The 24693-nt window shown below is 36.8% G+C and overlaps 1 protein-coding gene and 1 long non-coding RNA gene across 4 annotated transcripts in view; one reads left to right on the top strand and one right to left on the bottom strand.

Moving 5' to 3' along the window:
• The window catches only part of LOC121889821, a 33931-nt gene extending 18910 nt beyond the window's left edge, over positions 1-15021 (bottom strand). For both annotated transcript variants that reach the window (XR_006093648.1, XR_006093649.1), the window contains exons 1-2: positions 14917-15021; positions 12880-13028 (exon numbers count right to left, since the gene is read on the bottom strand). This is a non-coding gene — a long non-coding RNA (uncharacterized LOC121889821). The remainder of the gene's footprint in view (positions 1-12879; positions 13029-14916) is intronic.
• Positions 2533-16418, top strand: LOC121889682 (dentin sialophosphoprotein). Of its 2 annotated transcripts, none has more exons than XM_042401844.1 (10): positions 2533-2748; positions 5340-5420; positions 7215-7324; positions 8304-8454; positions 10014-10046; positions 11155-11234; positions 11405-11495; positions 11598-11705; positions 12923-13078; positions 14937-16418. In XM_042401844.1, the coding sequence occupies exons 1-10, from the start codon at positions 2715-2717 to the stop codon at positions 15077-15079; spliced, it is 987 nt and encodes a 328-aa protein (XP_042257778.1). In that variant the 5' UTR covers positions 2533-2714; the 3' UTR covers positions 15080-16418. The 2 variants fall into 2 exon arrangements, with proteins under 2 accessions (XP_042257778.1, XP_042257779.1); XM_042401845.1 differs by having other exon boundaries at positions 12923-13124; positions 14937-15043.
• The last annotated feature ends 8275 nt before the right edge of the window (positions 16419-24693 follow it).

The following is a 24693-nucleotide window of genomic DNA, read 5'->3' as shown; positions in this document are numbered from 1 at the left end:
TAATGCTAATCAGTATATCTCAGCTCAGTGACTACAGGTCTGAGTGTACTTCAACCATGTTTTAATTTTCCATATCCAGTTTGAGGGGGGGGGGGGGGGGGGGGGGGGGGGGGTTAATTACTGATGCATTTACAAATTCCACCTTTTAATAGAATGTGAAGTATGGACAGCACCCATAGTATGAGTTGTGTTATTTTGGATACTTGATTATCCTTACATATACAGTAGTACATATGTAAATTGTGGTATTGCTGCTTTTACTTAAGTGCAGATCTGAAGACGGCTGCTGACTCTAAAATCTGTTTACTTAAAAATTTTGCATTTTCAGTCAAAATCAATCTCCACTGAAGCTTCTGTGTACATCATCTTCTATGTTTGTCGACAAAAATACACCAAACCTATGAGGTTTATGTAATTTTCTTGTATCCTCAGCTGATCTGAAATGACTAAAATCTTCAAAAAGACATAAAATGCAAAACTTGTAGAATCTGAGAGTCTGCCATTCTGTAGTTGTAGGGGCTTCATTTTGCCATAAAGCAGTCTGTTATGTAGATTGTGGCTTTAAAAATGACAAAGTGAGAATTACATGCAGCTCTAAGCTGTTTCTACTGTTATGTTATTGAGGTAAGAAGCCAAACACTGAGCTACGGTAGCATCCTGTGTCAGTCTGGAGCGACGCTATGTGGTCGATGACTCAGTTCCTGAATACTGACTGATACTGAGAGAGAGAGGCAAGCAGGGTAGAGAGACATGAAAAGTGTGGTAGAAAGAGAGCGGGGCTCGAGATGAGAGATAAAGGTTGATGCAGAGAAAAAAAGTGGGTGCAGCGCAGTGGGTGGCAAGAGAGAGAGAGAGAGGTACCAGAAGAGTACAAGAAGCAAGAACTAGAACGAGGTAAGAAGTAAAAAGATAAAGAGAGGGATAGGTGAACATGAAATACACTGCACAGCCAAAAGTATGTGGACACCCATATGTGGTTGTTGAGCATCTTACTCCAAAACCATGTTCATTTATCTGCTGCAATAACAGCCTCCTCTCTTGTAAGAAGTCTAGTTTCCACAATATTTTGGAACCTGGCTGCAAGGATTTTCTTCCCCTTCAGCCACATGAGCGTTAGTGATGCCTGTCTCATAGTTTCAGTTCACGATCAGTTAAGTTCCTCCACACCAAACTGGGAAAACCCTTTCTCTACGGTCCTAACTTTGTGCATGGGGTCACGGTCATGTTGAAACAGGAAAGAGGCTTCCCTGTGGGTTATAGTATTAAGATTATCATTGGATCTAAGGCCTACTAGTCCAAATCATATGTGAATATCCACTTTTAGAACACCTCCATTGTTCCAATTTTATTGAAATTTACATAGTTTAATGTCCAGTGTACTGAAATTAAAGCATTGAACAAATAAACAATGGGAGATTCTTTGTACAGTGGAAATTAAATATTGTTGGGAAAGTTCTTCCCAACACAACCCTTCTGTCAAGTTCATCCCAAACCAGTCTTTCCATGATTTGAGGCCTACGTTCTTTTCTTCTAAGGTAGCTCTAACGGCCTGGAGGTATATTTTGGGTCCTTATCTTGCTGTAGAATGAACCCCTAACCAATGAGGAGTAGACCAGAGGCTCTGCAGGATTCTGTGGTCGTCCTTTTGGTTCATGATATCAGTCACCAACTGTGGATCCAGTTAAAGAGCCCCAGACCGTCACACTTCCTCCTCTGTGCTTTTATACAGGAGGGTTTGGAAGTCATCAACTAAAGTAGGGACTCATGTCCCAGGATTTGTCTGCATATTTGATCCCTGAAAAAGGCCTTGTTTACTGCTTACCTTTGTACCATTTAAGGTTATTAACTGGACTACTTAAATTTAAATAAAACTGTGGTGTTCTACAACTTTTGACTGGGACTATGTGATAAATTTTAGGCACTTTAAATGTTTAGATTCTTATCCACTATGCAATACCAACAGGGAGGCATCTGATCGGTCCAAAATGTATTCTGCAGTATGACAATGACCACAAACATAAAGCCATGAAGAACTGTCCTCACCAACAAGAAGAACAAGGAGTCCTGCAACAGATGGTTTGGCCCCCACAGAGCTCTTATCTCAACATCATGGAGTCAGTCTGGGATTAACATGAAGAACTGTGGCAACTTCTCTAAGATGCAGGAACAACCTACCCCCCAAGTACCTGAAAAACTGTGTGCAGGTGAGCCGAGGAGAACTGCTGCTGCTTAAAAGGCAAAGCTGCTCACAGCAAATATTGGTTTCATTTAGGTTTCTTCTGTTTACTGAAATTTGTATGAAGTCAACTGATAAATAGAAACCATTCATGGCTCTTTTGAAAGGATCCTCATTTTACTTTAGTGCCTAAAACCTTTGCACAGAACTGTATATATAGACGAGAAGAGAGACAAAGTACAACAAGAGAGAGAGATAGAGAGAGAGAGAGAGAGAGAGAGAGAGAGAGAGAGAGAGAGAGAGAGAGAGAGAGAGAGAGAGGTTAAGAGAAACCGAGAGAGAGAGTGTATGCAGAGGGAGGAAGAGAGCACAAACACGAAGCGGAAAGCTCAAAGAGAAGAAGTGAAAACAGAACAAGAGGAAGAGAGTCGCAGAAAAAGGAACAAAATCAATGATCTCGCTGATGGTCATCCACCACCTTTAAGAAACTAAATCTGAGCAAGAGAGAGAGAGAGAGAGAGTTTATTAATTTGTCACCATGAAGAAGTTGTGGAGTTGCCTCTGCTTCCTCGGTGAGTTCAGATCAACTGCAAACCTGCTTTCATCTCTGATTTCTAACTTAGTTTTTCATTTCGTTGTTTTCTAAAGTGACTTTGAGGTGAGTAAGATTCTCAGTGAGTAAAAAGAGCAGAAAAAGGAACAGTAAATTTGGAAGCAGATCAAGGCTCCCGCGCTCACTCGCACTTCGAATTCACAGCTTGCAACACTCATTTCAGATGGTTTTGAAACCTAGTCGACTCAGAGGCTACAGAGGCCTCGTGGTTTCCCTCCTAAATGTGTCGATTCAAGATACAGTGGTTAAATCTTTTGTGCTGCCTCCACAGCAATTCACTTATTCACCAAAACTTCTAAGGCCTTGATTTAGTTTTGCATGTTGTTTTATAAGTCATTCAAGTAATTTCACTTGCATGTACTTGAATGATTTTTAGGGGTCATTCAAGGACTCAGGAGCATCTGTCATATGCAGAAAGCAAGAGAGGAGAACCACCACTGTAATACTTTAACTACATCAAGCTGATAATACTTATGCACTTTTACTGTATCAGGATTTTAAATGCAGGACTTCTACTTGTAGTGGAGTATTTTTATAAAGTAGTACTGGTACATTTTCTTAAGTAAAGGGTCTGAATACTTCTTCCACCAGATCATTAGTACAGCCTCATTTAATGGGCAAAGTAATGCAGGTATTGCCTGATTTATCAGTTGTTTTTCAGTTCATTTTGAAACTGAAAATGTCTACAAATGCAGTAGATATTCTTTACTGAATGGGGGCATCCAGCAATCATCACATCTGGGTTGTTAAGTCATAGAAAATATGAGACAGTGTATTAAATATATTGATATTTTACTTGCTGATATACTGTATATATGATTAAATATAAAATATGATGTATAATATGTTCATATGTAAGTAGAATATATCAAAATAAGAAATTAATCAAATTATGGAGGAAGACAGATGAGCTTTAGTTCACACCAACTTTACAGGCAAACAACAGCACAAATGTCAAAGGTTAGAGGTCAGATAAGATGGAACAAGTGTGGTAATATATAATAAATATGCTCATACATGGTATGATGTTTGACCAGACTTCTGCCCTCCTTTTCTCTGCTCACATTTTCACACCAGCTATTGTTTTTTCACACATTTGAAGACTTGTTGCAGCAGCAGTTAAGCGACATAAAACCTTATTAGACCTCAGCAGTCAACAAGAAGGCTAACTGCTAACTACATTAGAGAATATATTCAGAAGTCTGTTGTGTTGTCTTGGTTGATATATATACATTCCTTGAGCTTACATGAGCCAAAATCTGTTTAATTAATATATATTCTAATTTTTGTAGGTGTTTGCATCTATGTTATATAAATAGAACTCCTTCCAGGACTGTGTGGGTGTTTATATTGTGTTTGATTGACATCTCCCTCACTTTTGTTACGGTAGTTTAATTGCAGCTGGACAACTTAAACTTCTATCATTCTCATCAGTACACCCTGACAGTGATGGGAGGTAACTAACTACATTTACTCAAGTACTGTACTTAAGTACAGTTTTGAGGTACTTGTACTTAACTTGAGTATTTCCATGTGATGCTACTTTATACTTCCACTCCACTACATTTCAGAGGGAAATATTGTACTTTCTACTCCACTACATTTATTTGACAGCTTTAGTTAATTTTCAGATGAAGATTTGACACAATGGATAATATAACAAGCTTTTAAAATACAACACATTGTTAAAGATGAAACCAGTGGTTTCCAACCTTTTTGGCTTTTGACGTCTTACAAAAAGCAGTGTGTAGTCGGGGTCACATTTCACATGTCTATGAGTTGTTAACAGCTCCACCAAATAGTGATTTTTCCCTCTAAACTTTTCACATGCTTTCATTTCAATAAATGTTCAAATGATCTAATATTTCACCAAAAATCAAAGATTAGAGAAAAAGTCCAAAAACTGAAAACAGATTTGTGTATCAGAACTTTGTTTTTTCTTCTTTCCTCTCCCATTAATCATCTCACGACCCCTCAGATTTATCTGGACTTGCCAGAAATGGAATACATAGTCATAAGTATGTTTTAATTAAAATGAGCCCTTTATGTCTACATAGGGATCCTCTTCCACGGCGCCCGCCATTTTGCACCACCATGTTTCTAGAGTAGCCCAGAATGGACAAACCAAACACTGGTTCTAGAGAGGGCCTTTCTTCTCCTACATGCTTGGAAGGGGAGGGGAGTTGGTGGCGGTATTCAGTTGGTTGCAATCTGCAACCTCACCACTAGATTCTGCTAAATTCTACACACTGGACGCTTTAAGTAAAGAATCTGAATACTTCTTTCACCACTGTAGTATGGTTAGCAATTTCACAACAAAACTGTTGATAACTGTGAACCCGATGAAAACGTTTTTTCTAAATGTAATAAAAAGGTTTTAAGGGGATCATTCTACAGAGCTGTGAGCAGGAAGCAGAAATCACTGTAGAGTTTTGGACTTTGACAGCGCTTTGACAAGAAAGGTCTGCAAATGTTTTGCACACTGATTGCTTGGACCTCAATTTTGTTTGCTTAATATTGTTGTTTAATCATTCTGTCTCTCTGTCTCAGTTCTAGCAGTATTGCCTATTTCCAGAGGACAGGATACAACTGTTTCCCAACATAACAGCAGTGACCATTACAATCATTCAGGTACACTGAAAAAATGTTTTATTGAGCTGTGTGATGTCATGTCACTTTTGACTGAAATATTTCATCAACTATTGGACGGATTGTCATGAAATTTGGTACAGATGTTCATGGTTCCCAGTGGATGAATTGTTTTGTTAACTTGTGTTGATATTTCATTATACCCAGTACTGTGGTTTATGACCAAATGTCTGCAAAACATCCCCATCAGCCTCCGCTGTACTTTCTTAGTATGTTAATATTGCTGATGTTACCATTTAGCTCAAAGTACCACTGTGCATAAGCCTCACAGATCTTCTAGCATGGCTGTAGACTCTTAAGCCTATAAATCAATACTACACACTAATTCTAAGCAGGTTTTGAAGTTACAAAGTGACAAAAATAAGTATACTCAAAACAGTCAGCATGCATACAAAAAAATATATATTTTTGCTGTTGATATCCATTATTTTACCTCAAAGTGCTGCCACTGCTCACAGGTCAAAGTCAGAAAACAAAAAACAACCAAAATGTTTTTGGAAAAACATTTTGCTTGCAGTAACTTTCTAAAGTCACAGTTTGATTTTCTTTGCATGGTGCAGGTATTGCATTTCCATCATTTCCTGTTAGTATAAAGCAGTTAAGTAAGTACTGACTGCAAGAAACAGTACACTATACAGATTACTATAAAATGTGTACAGTCCTTATGTGGTAGGAATTGGGAGCTTTACCTTAGTTTAAACCAGGGCAACCCTTTATAGTTGATGGCACCTTAGTCTCTAGATGCAGGGTGAGATAGAAGAAAGTGCAACTTAAAGGTCTTTTTCATAGCAGGGATGAGAAAGCCAGCTCGCATAGATATGATGAATGGTAACAGCATCCTGACTGACTGAATGACAGTCCAACAATGATAATCAAAACCTGTCCTCACAGTAAATCTATAAATCTGTGATCCCTGTAGCTTCCACTGTACAGTCAGTTTGTATTTGTTTTGGCTCAGCTATCAGCATTTCTTGGAGCACTTGTATTTTTGCGTTTCTATGATGTAGATAATACAGCAACGTGCTCAACCCCAGTATGTATAGATGGGTGCTGAATCCTCCAAGTCAGAAATCAGTAGTAGGACAACACTCCACTTAAATTATTGCATGAAAGTACCCAGATAATAAATCCAAAACATTCTCTTTGTTGCAACTTTTTTCTTGATTTCCTCCATCAATGCCCATAAAGTGAAGGTCATTAACATTATGATTAATGTCTGGCTACAGGAGAACTCTCATTATGACTCATAGTGGAATATTAATGTTCACAAACTGGAGTTTTTAAGACTATGTTTTGTTTTACCGACATAAAATAAATCGCACTGACATTTAGGTAAATAAACTACAAAAGTGGTTTTACACGTGATTCTGCCTTTAACATAAGGTCAGTTGAAGGATGCGTTACTGTGACAACCAGCAAACTCAGCCTTAGCTGTGGCGCAACTGCATGTTTAACAGGGTTTTTTATCACGGCAATTTAGATGTTGTCCAACTTGTCCTGAACTGTCCCGTCCTAGCCCTGGTGGACATCTTATATTGTCTCGTGTGGTCTGTAATGCTGCATTGTGTCATGTTTTGTGCAGTACGTTGTGTGATGTCATGTCATGTCAGGTATCGGCATCTATTCTGTGTTACTTCCTGGTGTCGCAGCCATGGTGACGGTGCCCACCACATCCTGTGTCTGTCTTGTTTTAGTGTTGCTTGAAGGGAGATGGAGACTGTGAAGTGTTCAGAAATCCCCGACTGATTCTGTGTGTCTCCTCCATGTCTGAAACAGATACCTCTATGACTACTACCAAGAGTTGGCTGGATGAAACTACAGATGCCACCAACAACATGTCGTCCTCTTCCTCTCAGAACAGCGAAACCTTGAATGTAACAACTCCGGTAACAGCCTCTGTTCCTGCAGCATCTTCACAACACGCTCACAAAGAGTTTTTCTTTCTCTATCAAGTGCAACAAAACAATGACAGGATTGAAAATTAATGTTTAGGAATTAAAATATCAGTACCTGTTGTTTTTTTCTCATCATTGAAAATCCCATACTAGAAATGCTTTACATATTGTAAGCCATGAACGACAAGTAGCCTTTTTTCTGAAGCATAACGTATATTTTAGATTGTTTTCCCATCCTCGAAGCAGTGTTTGTTCTCAGCTCACACCAGAGGATTAAAAAGCCGGCTGACATACAACTCACCACCTTTATTTCTATTTATTTATTATTATATAACTTCACAACAACTTCACATGAGAAAGAAACGTCCTCTTCACAGCTTAAATACAGGATCCACCGTCTAAAAGAGACATATTTAAAGCTGATTTTACAGGAATGTTAATTAAAGTCTGCTCAATAAGTTAAAAGGGGATGCATCATGCACATTTCTAGGTCTATATTTATATTCTGGGGCTCTAGTGGAATATCTTTGCTTGATTTGCAGTAAAAACTCCTTACTTATCTTATACTGGCCCTTTATGCAGCCCCTGAGCTCAGCCTCTGTCTGAAACAGGCCGTTTTAGCTCCTGTCTCTTTAAGGCCCGCCTTCCGATAAGCCCACCCTGTTCTGATTGGTTAGCTTCTGGAAGTTGCGTCCCAACAGGTATCTATAGACTGTGCAGGCTACGTTAACAAACCATGAAACAAACCTCAAGTCTTGGAACTTTGACCATGTTTAACATAGATATCCAACAACACAACCGTATATAAATATGTTAATAAGTCATTTGAATCAGAAGTTGGTGCTGTCAGCCAATCAGAGGCCTTAAAATTCATTCAGTTTGATTGAGACTCTGCAGATTAAGAAACTTTAACTAAATGATGTGAGGCTTTAAAACACAAGCTGTGATCTCACTCTGACGTCTTTTACAGGCACAAAACAACACTGGAGGTGGGAACAACACTCCAGTCAATGAATCCAGCACAACGTTACAGGCAACAACAACCTCGGGTAAAAAGCCAGGGAACGAGGGCGATGCTAGCAATGGCAGCGTGACTACGGCGACAACCAGCTCCTCATCAGGTGAAGTATCTCAGTGGTGTAGATGCAGCAGACATATTCGTATGCTAAGCCTCAGTTTGTCTTCCTGTGTGTCAAACCACAACTAGCACATGCTCATGTTCTCTGTAACTGTTAGCTGGCTACCACACAAACACACACACATACAGACAAACACACAAATGTTAAGACACAGATAACAGCTGGTCGCGTAAACACACACAGTATAAGCACACATTTAGAAAATATTTTAAAATGGTAAAAGATTATTATTCTGATTAAAAGTGAAGCAATCAATCATTAGAAATGTGTTTCGAAAACATAAAATAAACACTAAGAAGTCATCAGGTTGAATTTTTCCCTGTAGCTGATACTTTGGTGACCTGTGACCTTTGATAATTCAATTTATATCGAACTGGCTATTTTTTCAGATTATTTTGGCCTTTTAGTTAGTCTCAGACCTCTCTGTAAGTGTAGTGTAGATGGTATAGAGTAATCTATAATATTTTTTCTGTTTTGAAAGGAGAAACAAGCTCTGTTTGGTAAAATAATCACATTTTAGATGTTTTAGTAAGATGGTGAATGTGAGTCTTGTGGGCTAGATATCTGCTATCTAACAAAGTATTTCTAATGTTGCACTTTTCCATTGAGAAAACCACAAAGCTTTGTGCATAAATTATGTCTTTCTGGAATTTAAAACAAGCTTTAAATGGTTAAAAGAGGTCTCAAGATGTACTGATGGCCTAGTGGTGAAGACGAGGACCTTTGGTGGATGTCATATCCCCTCTCTTTCTTTGTTTCCTGTCTGTTAACAGAACTCTACCAGAAAGATATGATCATGAAGACCTTTGGAAAGCAGTTTTTGCCTTTGTTGGATAGCAACAGTGTAGATATAGACAGGAAACACAGACAGGAAAGAAATTAATAGAAAAATATTGAATTATATGGAAGAGGGTTTGGGGAAGAGTGCCCCCAGTTAAGTTTATTGTGTGATTTCTCTACAGTCTCTGGACTGAATCAAATACAGGCAAATATACTATGTATGGGTCTCAAGTCCAAATGATTTAAAAAAAAAACTGGTCAGATTTATTAATTAAAACATCATGTAAGACATTGCTATTACAAAGAAGAAAACAAAAGACATTTATGAAGTAATATATGATAATATGGTTCACAAACTTTTTCACCCCTCGGGGTTGGCCCCACTTTGAGAACCACTGGAATATATAACATAACAGACATGGACTAAGAAATTGTAGTGTGAGGTCATGAAAAAAGTGTGTGTATGTGTGTATGTATATGGCTATATTTATATTTTAAAAAGAGAGAACAGAAATAAGATTATTGTTTATTCTCAGCAGTAGGATGAGAGTTTTTGTTGTTTGAATGTCTAGCTTTAAAATTTTGCATAATTGCTCTATTTTAACCCCAGGTACCATAAGAGGGTTTGAAAGTTTAGACAGTGATATTGGACACCTTAAGTTTGTGTTTTACTTCTGTTCTCCACTAGGGGGCGAAGGTGATTAAATTGCATTAATGAACCTCACAGTGCTGAATACTAACAACCTGTCTGTGTCTTTTAGTAATAATTGAAGACAAGGATAGTTCGTCCTGGGGTAAGATGATGTACTATTATTTATGCAATTTATCCTGAAACACCAGCATGTTCAAACTCTACTCTGTTGTGCATTTTTCATTATTAATTTTATATGATAGTTTTTTAAGGTGTAATACACACTTTTTATGAAAATATAATACATAAGTTCTATGGAAGCACTAGAATTCACCAAAGAAAATCTTTGAGTATCTCAAAAAACACTCCATAAATGAAAAGTATTATTATTAAAGATGTTCTCTTGTAATTACAGTATGACTTCCAATCCTTATAATTATGATACAGATTTTTAAATTTTGAGATACAAGGTCAGAATTACAAGATATGAATGTGTCTCCACCTCTTTTATTCTCTGGTAAATGCAATGCCCTTCTATATCAAGCCCCTGTTTAATATTAAATTAATAAATAACACTTTATTTATTATTTAAAATATGAATAAGTTAAGTGAATCAAGTTCAAGTTTGTTGTTGTCCCAACTCTACATAGCAAAAGTATACAGTAGGATGAAGTTTCATTTCGATTGAGAATAAAAATCACCACGTCAATATAACAAGTTATAACAATATTTGTAAAAGTGCAATAGTACACTATGCAGATAAAAATATAAATAAATAGCTAAAATGGATGTGGCAGCGTTCCCTTGGTTTAAATAAGAGCACTAGTGGGGTGTAACCAATGAATTGTGAAATAATTTATGAAATTATTAAACGTAAACTCATTATGATTGAAAGTTATTTCATCTTTCTGATTTGCAGTTTTTAGGTTTTATTTGAGTTCATTATTGAATTTTTAATCTCATGACAGCATTTTCCCCCAATGACGCTTTTTATTTCATGATGTCACTTTTTATGGAAGTGGTGTTACAGTTTTACAATGCAGACTCCATACTTCCATAGTATACATGCAAGTATAAATGGATTTTTGTTTTTATTATTTTTTATTTTATTTATCTATACTTCTCTATAAATCTATACTTCCTTGATAATTCATAAATTGATTATTCATTTGTCAGTTAATCAATTGATTATGCAATGGCACAAATGGGCCCCCATATGCTGCTATCACTGCTGATACAATTGAAACACCTCTCTCCGTCTCTGTCTCTAGGTTACGTGATCCTGGTGTTGATCATCCTGGTGATCATTATTCTGTGTGTCATCCTCTACTTACTCCGGAGAGTCTCCAGGGTAAGAAAGATAAAGGAGGAATTTCCCTTTAAAAACATCTTTTAAACCGACTCACTCTACCACATTACTCTAAAATACGAGGAGATATTAACATTTTGTAGTTAAGGGAGCTAACTGATGCTCTTATGTTGCATTCTTGTCATTACCAACTTGCCTGTTTGTTTGTCCAGACGTATTCATTTGACCTCCAGCGTCCGAGTCCTGCCAGCCATTGCAACGAACCCACAGGCACCTTTGAACCAGTCTACCTGGACGACCTGGGTGTGTTTGTGTGTGTGCGTCTGTGGTTACATTTTAATTAACATGACTATGTATAAGAATATCCTGACGTGTATAATGTGGTTTGTGTGTGTTGCAATATAGATCAAACAGCCCCTGAAGACCGGGTGAACAACGATTACACTCCCCCCCCTACATTAGCCAATGGCACAACTCCACAGTCGGAGGAGAAGGACTCTAGTGGAGAGAACGGTACAAAATCAAATGTCCAGAATTTAACAGTCTGAAAAAAAAAGGCAACTACCAAAGCTTGAGGCTGAAGCCAATTCAGGAGTATCTTAAAGTGCAACGCCAACGATGGGTGCTGCCTCCAAAAAATCCCTGGCTCCAATTGGCTTGATAACGAGTCATTATGGACTCAATCGCTAAATTCAGGCCCTCTAATAAGTGTGCTGGTGGTCATTTTGGAAATTATTTCTCCACTAATAAGATTTGAAGGCTTATATTAGCTTTAATGTCTGCCATGTGAACGTTGATTGCCGCTGGCTCCAAATGGAAAAGATGCTCATAAACCGGCTCCAATGCAAACCAATGGCTCACACTTCACTACGTCCATCTTTATATACAGTCTATGTTCTGAAATCAATAGCATTAAAAAACATGTGTTGAAGGAAAGGTGAAATTTTACATTTTTTTATATAGCTTTGAAATAAGCCAAAAGCAGATATTTAATCCATCATAAATGAGATGGGTTCATAAATTAGGCCAGTTGTATTAACCAGTAGTTATTGACATGTGTAATGCCTTCTAGACCATTGAAACACCACCAAAATTGTATTTCTTCTCAAGAAAAAAACTAAAAAACTGGGAGCAACTGGGCCAAATTTACCACCGGAGGAACTGAAATGTTCTGGAGGTACAGAAGTAGTTTGGGTGTTCATGGTTTTCCCACCATGACCTCAAAATCTACAATCTAGAGAAAGTGAGGAAAAGACTACACATACAAGACTCTGTGTTTTTCCTTTGTTTTGCCATCTATTTCCTTTTTGCTGCAGATTTTTGGTTAACTGGTTGTCAATTTCCTCAATTACTATTGTCTAAAAATTTCACAAAGCTTTTCACAAAGATGTTCAGTACCACAATCTCCGTAAGTTCATGATTGTAGGCTATTAAAAAGTATGACCTTGGGGTAAGAGCTGTGGCCAAAAATGACAAAAATGGAAAAAGGTTCCTCAGGTCGAAAATAGAAAGATTAAGTTTTGGGAAACAGTTGAGACTGCGATAATAGTGTCTTGACTGCCTCAAAGAACTCAAATCACTTTAACATTCATTTAATTTAACTTGAATGCAACATGACCCAAACATACACAAAATGTTTTCAGTCATCTTTTCACATACAGAAAAAAAACATTACACCTTGTCTTACCTTCCCCTCTCTTCTGTTCGGTCTCCCCTGTCACTCACTACAGCTCCGCAGGACCAGACAGATACAAACGGTTTCGAGACTTTGTCCATCGGTATCAACAGCCCCCCAGCTGACATCATGTCTGACCAGTTGATGAATACCGACATATTCTTCAATGGGAGCGGGGAGGAGCAGCAGAACGAAAACAACAACAACCCATGTGAGACAGTGTGTGTAGATATACACAATACAATGGAGCCCAGCAGGTGTGATGTCAAAAAAAAACTTGTGCTCTTAAATGAATAATTTGTGTTCTTGAATTAATAATTTGTGCACAAACAGAACAGTGGTAACATTTTAACATATGAATAAGGAATGTCAAAGATAAAATATCCTCGTATAGGTTATTTTGACATAATCAGTCCTCCATTAGACCATTAGAAGATCCCTTCATAATGCACTTGTAAGTGATGGGGGCAAAAATCTACAAGCCTTCTTCTGCAAAAATGTATTTAAAGGATGATATGAAGCTAATATGAAGCTTCAGTGTTTTTGTTACTATACTTCCACCACAGCTCAACAGAGAAACACTGTCTGAGGAAACACGAAGAAGAGGGAATTTGATGCTAAAAAGACTGTAAATGTGGCAGATATCCACTTGATATGACTAACTCAGACTGCTGAAGCGTCATATAAGCTTCAGATAAATTGTCAAATCTATCCTTTAAACCTAAGGGACTTATTTACATTACATGTCCATATCCTGACAACTTCCTGTTTATTTATTGTGATATTTGTGCAGCTAACTAGCAGCCAAAACTGGCCAGTAATGCTGAAACAACATCTCATCACAACTGTATAAAAACAGAGTGTTAGAGGGGACATGGACAAATATGATATAAATATGAAAGAATGAATTCAGTACTTCAATACCAAAACAACACTTGCTTCCCTAACTAAGTAGCCACTTGTAATTTCAGTTACTGCTGTTTCTCTTCATGTCAGATTGCACAAATTATTAATTCAGTTTCTGGAATGACATAGTCAATCAGTGTGCTCACAATTTATAATTTTTTTCTTGTGACACCTACCAGGCTCCGAAGATATTCTTCACATTTTGAGAAATGCACTTGTTTGCTGTCTTAGTGTTTAGCCTAGCTTAACCCATTGAAAAAAGGAGGAAATTGCTACACTCTCAACACAAGAGTTTGAAAAGATGACTTGAAATATATCCAAATCTGTCTTATTTACATTTTGTATTTTTTTAGCAAGAAAAGTATGCAAAGACTTTGTTATTTTGAAACTAGCATAATAATCTTACCACTATCAAACACAATCTAATCTTAAACTAGTGTCTCATATAAGAAAGGAACTGTCAGAAATTCAAGTTAAAGATAGCTTGAAACTATTTAATACAATTATTTGTCTTTTAAATCACCTCAGCTTATGAGTTTATGACTTGTGGTGTCTTACCCAGTAGGCTACCAGTGCTACCTTTTAATATGGCTCAGTTCAGGAATGAATATCTTCAAACACTTCAGTTGTGGTCTGATTTTTTAAATAAGCAAAGCAATCTTGTTTTCTCATAATACTTGAATTTTGAATCAAGTCTAATACCCACCTATAGTGCATATGGTGCTTGACAACACAAGATCATTTGTTTTTGATAAGAAGAAGTAATCCTAAGAATATCCTCTCATCCTAAGATAAGCTATCATAACTTTCTTAAATTTCCTTTTTTGCAGTGTGGTCAATAAATAATACAATTAAAGTTCTTGTTAACCAACAATTTCCCTTTTAATTTTCATTTTTTCAGGTAAAACACACTTGTAAATATAACACTTTTGCTGCTGTTAGCACCTTTGATGAAGCTAGGCTAGCTTTTTCCAACCGCTTCTTGTCTTTGTGTTAAGCTAACGTTAAGCCAAAAAGTCAGGTGATATGAATGTCATCTTTTAACTGCCAGAAAGAGAGTCAAGACAAGAAACTAGTGTATTTCATCAAGTATTTTTGGATAAATATTTTTGGAAAATATAAATCTAAAGTCTCATATTATACTTCTCTTCTTCTTTCGTTAGCGGTGTGCTCCAGTGACCCGTTTGTTGAAATAAACCTGGATGAGCCGGCGTGGTGCGACCAGCTTCTCACCTCTCCTGAACTCCCCTCCTCTGTCCTCCCTTTCTCTCCTTTCTCCTTCTCCACCTCCTCCTCCTCTTCTTAGCTCCTTCACTGATGACACCCAGATCAACGCAGAGGCAGCTACAGTGTCTTTTAAAATCCATTAAGATCTCTTTTACTTCCAGTTTGCTTGCAGCTAGCTGGCATTATTTGTCACTGGCCAGTGTATATATCTCAACCAAAAAGGCTGTAAAAATAAAACTAGCTGAAGCATTTTGTTGTGTTTTTTGCGGGAGTCTTCAGCAATTGCAGTCTTAATTGTAGAAAACAAACTGTTTAAGAACTGTTTCTCAAACTACATGCTATCAAAAATCAGTCTGCTGTATGTCTATGATGCAGCTGCAACAAAATACTGCACAACTAAAAAGCCAAAGTTACTTTAAATATGTTTTCTATTCTATTAAATAACATGGTTGAGCAAGTTTTTTCAGATATACTTTCAATGCTGTAAGTCATATTCATTAATATCATTTTGAATCATACTTTTGTGAAGTGACTTTGTGTATAAAAGTTTAAATGTGCCATGTGTTTTCATATTTTGTTTTTAATTAGTTGTCAGTTATGTTTTATGAAATTATGTTTTATGAAACTAAATGAATGAATATTGTTTTTTTGAGGAAATGTGCAACAGAAATAAATAAACAGTTGTCATTTATGGCGTATTTAGGTAAACCTTTGGACCAAACTTATTGTTTTATAGATTTTCTTTTTTTAGTGATGCATGACATAGCTCCAAGTTTACCTTTACTTGGTGGTAAAAAGTCATAATGACAACAAGTTTTTCACTTGGACTTTTAATTTTATCATATCATCCAGGCACTTAGCCCTGTAATTAATGTTCATTATGAGTTTTTATTCTGGTCATAAATACAGTTTGCATCTGCTGCTGTAACTTTTGTACATTTTGTAATAATACAGCAGTTAATCAGTTGATGTTTACAATCTGGATTAAATTGCTGTTTTATAACTTTCCTGTTTTCATCATTCATCATGCAGAAAAGTGCTACAAAAGTAAACTCAATCTTTATCACTTTTAGAAAGTGATAAAGATTTCGGCTGCCATTTATATTGTCCACTATATAAATGCTGTTAAATCTGGTGGTGAATCACTGTGTCTAGTGACTTATTTATACTGCAGAGAGCAAACACTCATCACACATCTCACTTCACTGAGACGTTGTGGTTATGTGGTTTTATACTTTGGTTCAGGATCATGAAAGCTGAATCTTTTGGGTCAATCTGTGTTAAGATTGATCCGCAAGTCTGGTCCTGATCAGTGCTTTACATGCATTATCTTTTGCTACACAAACTGTTGTGTTTTTTTCAAATGCTGCCTGGTAGAATTTGTACTTGTTGAGGTGAAATAAACACTTCATCATGAACTCAGGTCTTCTACATGTTGATCCTACAGGGCTCCGAGTGGACAGAACATAAACTAAGTGCCAATTAACTTCTCAAACTCTGCTCCACTGTCTGTTTTTAAAACAGTGTGTTGTACAACATTTTTCATACCAAGACAACTTGATTGTAATTTCTAGAGGAGATGCCAGAGTTTCTAAAGAGAGCAAACATATTAGGGTAAATATTGGGGTTCTTGCATATAATGGTGTACAATTCACTTAATATTTCTATTTGATGTACAGCAGCTATAAGACATGGCATCTAGGCTTCTTTTATATATTCAGTATTTCACTACACCAGCAGGTTTATGTTGGAACAAGCACACACTGTATGACTGTCAAATACTATATAGTCTATATAGTATGTGACAGTCATACAGTGAGGAAACAGCTTGTTACTTAATTTACATAAACTAGGATGAAATTTAAACAGTATAAATGAGAATATAACCTTCATACACCTCTAAATAAAGACAAAAATAAGTTCTCAATAATAAATTCAAATTACATAAATGACCAGTGACAACATTTTAAGTATATACGAACAAATACATTTTATTTCATTTTTTAAAAAATGTATAAGTAACATTGCAAAAGATAGAAAAATAAGTAAAAACATTCTTAAAAAGACAGTCAACAAGGTCTCACTGTTATAGGTAAGAGAAACACCTTACAATTAAAAATCGTACAAAAAATAAAAATTCTCATAAAAATAAATTTACTTTTCACATTCAACAAAAATCAGTGCAAGGAGTTGTGCAAAATTTAAAATTCCTTATTTGGCATCAGAGGTAATACTGTGGAAAACAGCCATATGTGAATTGTAAAAACTCTATTTAAATTTCAAACAAATTTTGATCACATTTTGACACTTTTCTACATATAAAAATGTATGCTATATTACTTAAAAAAATGCCACTATATAATGACATATAAAACATACAAAAAGTAACTGAATGTTGTTCAAGTAATGTATTTGTATGGAGGTATTGTAGTGTATGGTAGGAAGAGCTGAAGAGCTGAGCTTGAAGAAAAATAAAGAAACTGAAAGACAAAGTGAGATGATTATAAGTAACTCTGCAGTTCCACTGAGCTTTTTAACCAGACCTTAAAACAGTCACAGACTAACAAAACCCATTTTTGGGCATAATTTCAATTTCACACACTGTGTGTGTTTATGGTTCTGAAGGGACTAACAAACAGAGTTCAGCATCCTGATCTGAACCCAACGGGCCCTGACAAAATGTTGTGTATCGGGTCGAGTTAGGGCCAGTTTTTTGCGTAAAGTGTTGGGCGTGGATCAGAGTATTTTAAAATGTTATTTCATAATATCTCCATCTCTCCCTTTTTCTCACAGACAACCTGCCAATCATCTGCATCGATGAGAGCCATGTGTTACAAGCAGATACACAATGTTTGCAGGGAAGTGGGAAGATAAACAGAATCTAGCTAATGCATTAGCATTAGCATGGCGAGCTTGCAGTCGGTAGGCCTAACGGATGAAATAAAGAAAAAATTGAAAAAGGGGAGCTTTTTAAAATCCCCAATGATTCACTGAAGGCTGGTACATTATGGCCTCATTGAGACAACCTCCAACCTGCCTCCACAACCCTTAAAGAGCATCTTGATTGCCTGTAGAAAGTTGGGAAATATGTTTTGGGGCATAAATACTCTGAAAAGGTGAAGTTGATCAACTGACCAGTATGGCAGATAATTATTTTGAGATATGTCCCATGCTGGTAGTTGTGTGTATCACTATTAAACCTACAGATAATCAGCTGGTAGAAGTTATAACACTGTATGTTTTGTACTGGTGGGCTGCCATTCCATTAGTCATTTCTTATGTGTTAGAAAGTAATGTAGTCCTATAACTGTCTTTGAAGGAGAATGGTAAATGGACTGTACTTGTTTAGCGCCTTTCTAGTCTTCCGATCACTCAAAGCGCTTTTTACACTACGAATCACATTCACCCATTCACACACATTCATACGCTTAATGGGTACAGGGGCTACCATGCAAGGTCCCAACCTGCCCATCAGAGGAAGCTAACCATTCACATACATTCATACACTGATGGCACAGCCATCAGGAGCAATTTGGGGTTAAGTGTCTTGCCCAAGGACACATCGGCATGTGGACTGGAGGAGATCGAACCGCCAATCTTCCAATTAGTGGACGACCCGTTCTACCTCCTGAGCCACAGCCGAAATAATATTAATAATAACAATATAAATAAAGCCTGAGGTTTTGGGTTGGGTCATTGATGTATGTATGATAAAGCCACTGAACAATACCTGCCCAGCACCAAATAACACACAGACGCAGTTAGTGACCAGCTGATGAACATCCAACAGTTTACAAGCCACATATTTTCTCAGATGTAGACTCCAAATGAATACTAATATCACTCAGTGTCTATTTGATGTCAATTGTCTGTAAACAAGCAATTTACGCAATCTATGAAAGGGAAAATTTGAGCTTATTTAGAGAGCAAGTTCCCCCTGGTGGCCAAAAATCACTACATTTGCTGCTTAAACTCTCTTCAAATATTGAAAATGTATTATTTTATCTTTTGGATTTTTTCTAGCTGCTTGTAAGTTATATTCATTTTAAGTTGCTTCTCTGCTTTAATAAATGGCCTCGCTCCAGACCTACCTATAGTTATGTTTATATTTTAATTTGTTTAGCTTTTTTTGTTTTCTTTTCTTGAAATGCACCTTTAGCCTTTGGCACTCTCTATAGAAACTATAGCTGACAAGCCACAGACAGACAGCATTTTGTTAGCAATGTTGTTGAAGTTAAGGAAGATAACTAGTTTTCCATCTAGCCTCCAAACTGATTTACTGGTGGATGTTTTAAACTAAACTGGGTCAAAATAAAAGAAGCAGATGCTGTTGTCCAAAATGACCATTAGTGCTACAAGCTCCAGTTTAAATTTAAACATTTTTCTATTTTTAAATTTTCTTGTTTTTTTCTGTTTTAGATTTTTCTTATAAAATAACATAGATAGATAAGGCAAAATAGAATTTTTTAAACTTACAGACAGTAGAAGAGAGAGGACATGAAATAAGATGGATGTCAGACAGGGAAAATCCACAGCTGCACTTGAAATGGTAATAATAGCATATTTCAAATGCATATATAGTATGCATTTTTGTTTGTCAAAAAGTTAACCTCTTGGTGCCAAAGTTGGTGCCAAATAATTTAATGGATTCTTATTTATTTATATTTATTGAATACTACTCTCTGCATGCCTTTTTCTGAGTATTTAGTCATATATACTTTATTAATATTTTTGTGTTTTCATCTATTCATTTTTGTTTTGATTATTTTATTTTACATATATGTAAATAAAGCAACTGGCCACTAGGGGGGGGCACTTCATCATGAATCATAAAGCAGTCAAAGATAACATTTTTAACGGAGATTTGTAACGGATAATTCTAACATGGGCTGTTTTTAGAGGCAGCAATAAATGCAGTATTTTGTCTTTTAGTTTGGAGGACTTGCTTGACACGCAATCACTCTATCAGACACTGAACAACATTAGCATTCATTTGGGCTCATGCAACTGGCCTGTTTGAAAGCCTAGCAGGAGATGAAGTGTTTCAAATGGAGATGGTCAAAATCTAACAGGATGACAGATTGAAATGAGTTCTGAGGGAAAACAGACAGACAGACCTTGTTAGTCCTGATGGATCTAATCAGATGTTGTTCTCCTCTCTCACACTCTCATCCTGCTGGGTTCTCTCAGGTGAAAAGGTCAGAGGTCTGGTTGGATGGAAAAAGCAGCTTCATGGACTCAGAAGGTAAAAAGATGCAGTGACAAAGAAAAGTCTGCTCTCTGAGAAACACATCTTCTATCCTGCTGCATCACTGTTTTCTGTCTCATATACCACTACGTTTTCTCTGTCATGATGTTTAGAGCAAAGTCTGAAGGCAAAGTAGAGTCCAGCACAGACGAGTACAGCTGCTGTCAGTCCAACGTAGAGGCCGATCCTTCCACAACTCTCTGGTTGTGATCTCACGGTAGGTTTCTGAGGTTTGAGCTGATCAACAGCTGCTGTAAATGACATAAAAACTGTCAGTGATTTGTCTTGAAGAGGAAACACTTATCTGATCAGTGATAGTTGTTTGTAGTTAATTGGGAATGAACATAAACTGTGACAGCTATTGAAGCTACATTTTGTCTTTTGTTTTTTGTTGTTCATTTGCTTTGAGCTTTGGGTTTTCCTGCATCTGTTAACAGCAAACTGGAAGTGTCCAAAAGTTTTAACCACTCCAGACACCAGTAAAATGTTGAACTGTAAAACTGTCCGTACACATGAACAGATATAAATAACAAGTAAAACAAAACAAAAAGAGTGATGAGCAGATTTTAAATGTTGTATTTATTTTAAACTCTGGCGTCAGAATTAGAGTCTGCAGTAGTTCTGCAGTAGTAACTATGTTAACAGACCTACTTTATAGTATTTCAATTTCAGTAAAACATTCCCCATTATTTGTCTAATCAAAGAAGCTGCTGACATGAGCATTACAGTAAGTTTCAGCTCATTGTTTATCTGTCAGACTGCAACTTTACTGGTCTGGTTCACTCTCAGTGCTCTCATAGTGTTCTTTTTGGCCGCAGCAGGCAGCTGTTTTCAGAGAAAAAGCTCTAAAAAGCCTCTGTACACTACCTGCTCACCACCAAACAGACATACTTAGCTGTAGACTAGCTGGTGAACATAGTGGAGCATTTAGCAGCTAAAGAGCCAGATATTTCCCTCAGGGGATGGTAGATAGCAAAAACAGAGTTAAAAGAGAGTGAATATTGGACTTATGTTCACCAGGTGGACAGAAACACGACTACAAAAGACTACTTTTCTCTATATTTTGTTGGATGTTAATAGGCGACTGTTATTAGATATAAGATATAATATAAGATATAAGATGTATTATAATACATCTATGCTGCCCCCCAGTGGCTGATACAGTAACATACATACTTTACTCAAATGAAAGTGAATGCAAGCAGTCAAGCAGAAAATATGCAAAGTAAACTCATTATGAAGAAGAGCATCATTTAGTGCTGCATTAGTTGATTGGACAAAGAGTTTTTAAATAAACTACTATTCTCTAAAGTGAGTTTCTAGATTCTCAAATGTGAGGATTTGCTGCTTTTCTCTGTTTTATATCATCATGACTCAAATATTTTTGGGTTTTGGACTACAAGCAATTTGCCTCTTGTGCTCTGGGAAATAGTGATAGGCAACTTACCAGTGACATTGAGCCGACATTTGTCAGAGATCCAACCATGATCTGTTTTCACTTCACACAGGTACATACCCGAGTCATCAGTCCTGAGTCTGGATACATGAAGTCTGATTCGTCCTTCTCTGAGGGCGTCTTTGTCACACTGAACTCGTCCTGCAAACTGTCCATCCTGAGACTCTGAGACCTCAACACCCTCATATAGATGATACAGGATCAAGTGTTTAACGTCAGTTAACAGTTCACATATGATGTAAAGTGAGGTGGAGGAACTGTCCGGTTTGGTTGTAAACATCCATTCCAGTGTGATGGTGTCGTTCTCCTCTGCCTGATAGGAGGTCTGTGTCACATTCACTACAAATGTTCCTGTTGAGGAGACAGAGAGGGAAAGTGAGGACCAGACAAACTGAGAACTTTAACATTTGAGCCTTTAAACTCCACTTATAGAGGTTTCTGTAGAGTTTTAGTGTATGATGATGGGCTCAGTGCTGTCAGATGCCTCAAATGCAGGTTGGGGATTGAATTATTATCTGACTGATACTTTGAATTACAGTGTGCTCTTATTTAGAAAAACAGCTAAGTGTTTAAAGACACAACAGTATAAAAAAGATAATTCATAATGCCAATAATTAATACAATCTGAGCAATAACTGTATATAGATGACCTTCACAACTGTAATGAAGAGTTTCTACTCACTTTAATAGTTCTCTTGATGTTTTCACTGATATATTTCAAAATAGAAGTCTCAAAATATGTTTGTGAGGCTGAAATGTTCTTTATGTAAACTGAGGATGTAAACTAACCACAGACACAGGAGGTCATGCTGATGAGCAGAAGGATCCTGCAGATCATCTTCTCCCTGTGAGAGGAGACAGAGGAGAGGAGTCATCAACACATATGGTCAAAGTTCAGTCATCACAGGTGACATCTCAGGTTTCATTCATGCATCACAACAAGTCTTCATGGTCATCATCTTTATTACACATGACTGACTGAAGGACTTTCAGTCAGATTATCCTGCAGACTACAGTTTCTTCTTCTATGAAAACATTTCTAGTTAAAAAAAAACCTTTCTCAGGTGTCTGTGTGCAGTGATGTAATTCTGCAACAAGACTGTGCAGGATAAGTTGATAATAATATTTGAAGTGACAGAGTTCTGTTAACTTGTGTTCTTCACTATGTGTATTTAGTTTGTTAGTTAGTCTTAACTCATCAAATTAAGTAATTTAGAAACACTGTTAACTTATTTGCATATACTTCCCAGCACGCATTGCATAAAGGTTAAAATTCTCCAGAAGTCCTTATTTTTTCTGATATGCAAAAAGTTACATGATGGAGGCTGTTATGTGTCTTTCTATAAATGTGTCTCAGAAGAGTCAGATGGTTTTCTCTTTGATCAAAATAAAAAGAATGCAAACCATCAGTTAGGGTTATACAGGTGGAAAGGTTTGCACCTCAGTAACTTCTTCACCTGCCACTACAAACTTATTGTCACATACATGGCAGACACTAAAAAGTGTGTTAACGTAAGACATACTTTTGCTCAATATCACAGAAAGGAATTGAATCTCACCGACAAAAGTAAACACAATATCATGATGTACTTTTCTTGTTTGACAAATAGTCAGCACATCAGGACTATGTAACAATCTATACATGTTACAATGTCCTTATGCTTGTAGTTGATGCTGGGATCCAGAAATGCAACTTCTAAAAAGTCTTAAATGTTTAATTCCTGCAGATGTGAAGTCACCACATCCACATCTCCAAGAGTCTGAATATGGACGCTTTACTGGCCAAATCAGTCTGGTTTATGGCAACAACTTGATTGCTAAAACATGTCCTGCAAATATGTGATGTGCTATTGTGTGTAACTTCATATTTTGTATAATGTGTCCTGTGGGTTTTTTTGCTTTGTTCTGTTTGTTATTGTGCTGTTATATGTTTTAATTGTATGGGACCACAGATGAAAATGAGCTATAAGCCAACTCTGGTACAGTACATCAAATATTAACAATTTGCAATCAGAAGAATACACGAACCATATATATGTGTTCTGATTCATACCTCATGTTTTATCCCTAGCTATATTTCTATTAGCTATAGCTATATATTTATTTCCTGGGATGAAAGGAGACCGTGCACTGAGCTGAAAAAAGGGTAAGCTTGCACCTTGAGGAGCCGTAATGCCGGACAAAAACAAAGTCCAGGGAGAAAACTTTCAACATTTTAATGACTTCAAAACTGTCAACGTGTTTACACACAATTGAGTGACATCGTTGGTGGGTGAATTCTGTCTACCGATGGCAGGTGGAGCCACGATGCCATAAACAAGCGTCCAGTGATGAAGTTTGCTGGTGAGATGAACGACAGCTGAGACAGTCCTCAGAGGCTGACAGCATCCATGACAACACACTGTCCCCTGGACCTTTGTTCTGAAGTAAATGAACAGATGTACCCTGTAATTATTTTAAGTACCCCCAAAATGAAAAAGGAGCAATTTGCGTGTTTGTTAGTAATAAGGTCATTTTGAAATAAAATCACGTCAGATTTATTAAGTGCTGCAGAAGTCATCACTCCATCTTCCCTGAAACGTCCATATTTTTACTCAGTTTTATGGTCATACTGTACCCTGTAATAACATAACAGGTACCTAGTAGTTAAATAATAACTAAAGTATTAATTCTCTCTAAATTCTTCCCAAATTTCCAGATTATTGCTCAGTAGGTCGTACATACGCTGTAATAATAGAATAGGTACCTGGTAGTTAAAGAATAACTACAGTATAAGTAATTTGTAAGTTCCTAAACTATTATCCCCTTATTCCCTAACTTCACATCTCCCTGTACCTACATGTATGTATTGGTAAGTACTGTATTAGATTACACCGTAACTGCAGAGTAATTACACTGTACGTTGTGGGCTGTAATCTAAAGCGTTACCCAACATAACAGTGTATTATCAGTTACACAGAGACCACAAATAACTGGCTGAACTTACCTG

Source organism: Thunnus maccoyii, chromosome 22 (genome assembly GCF_910596095.1).
Source record: "Thunnus maccoyii chromosome 22, fThuMac1.1, whole genome shotgun sequence".
NCBI lineage: Eukaryota > Metazoa > Chordata > Actinopteri > Scombriformes > Scombridae > Thunnus > Thunnus maccoyii.
The sequence above is the reverse complement of the archived record's forward strand: the minus strand, read 5'-3'. Positions and strand labels throughout refer to the sequence as shown.

Coding starts and splice junctions, on each gene's coding strand:
- LOC121889682 (XM_042401844.1), top strand. CDS start 2,715: ATGAAGAAGTTGTGGAGTTGCCTCTGCTTCCTCG. Junction 5,421..7,214: donor TGACCATTACAATCATTCAG/GTACACTGAAAA, acceptor TGTCTGAAACAG/ATACCTCTATGACTACTACC. Junction 7,325..8,303: donor CCTTGAATGTAACAACTCCG/GTAACAGCCTCT, acceptor CGTCTTTTACAG/GCACAAAACAACACTGGAGG.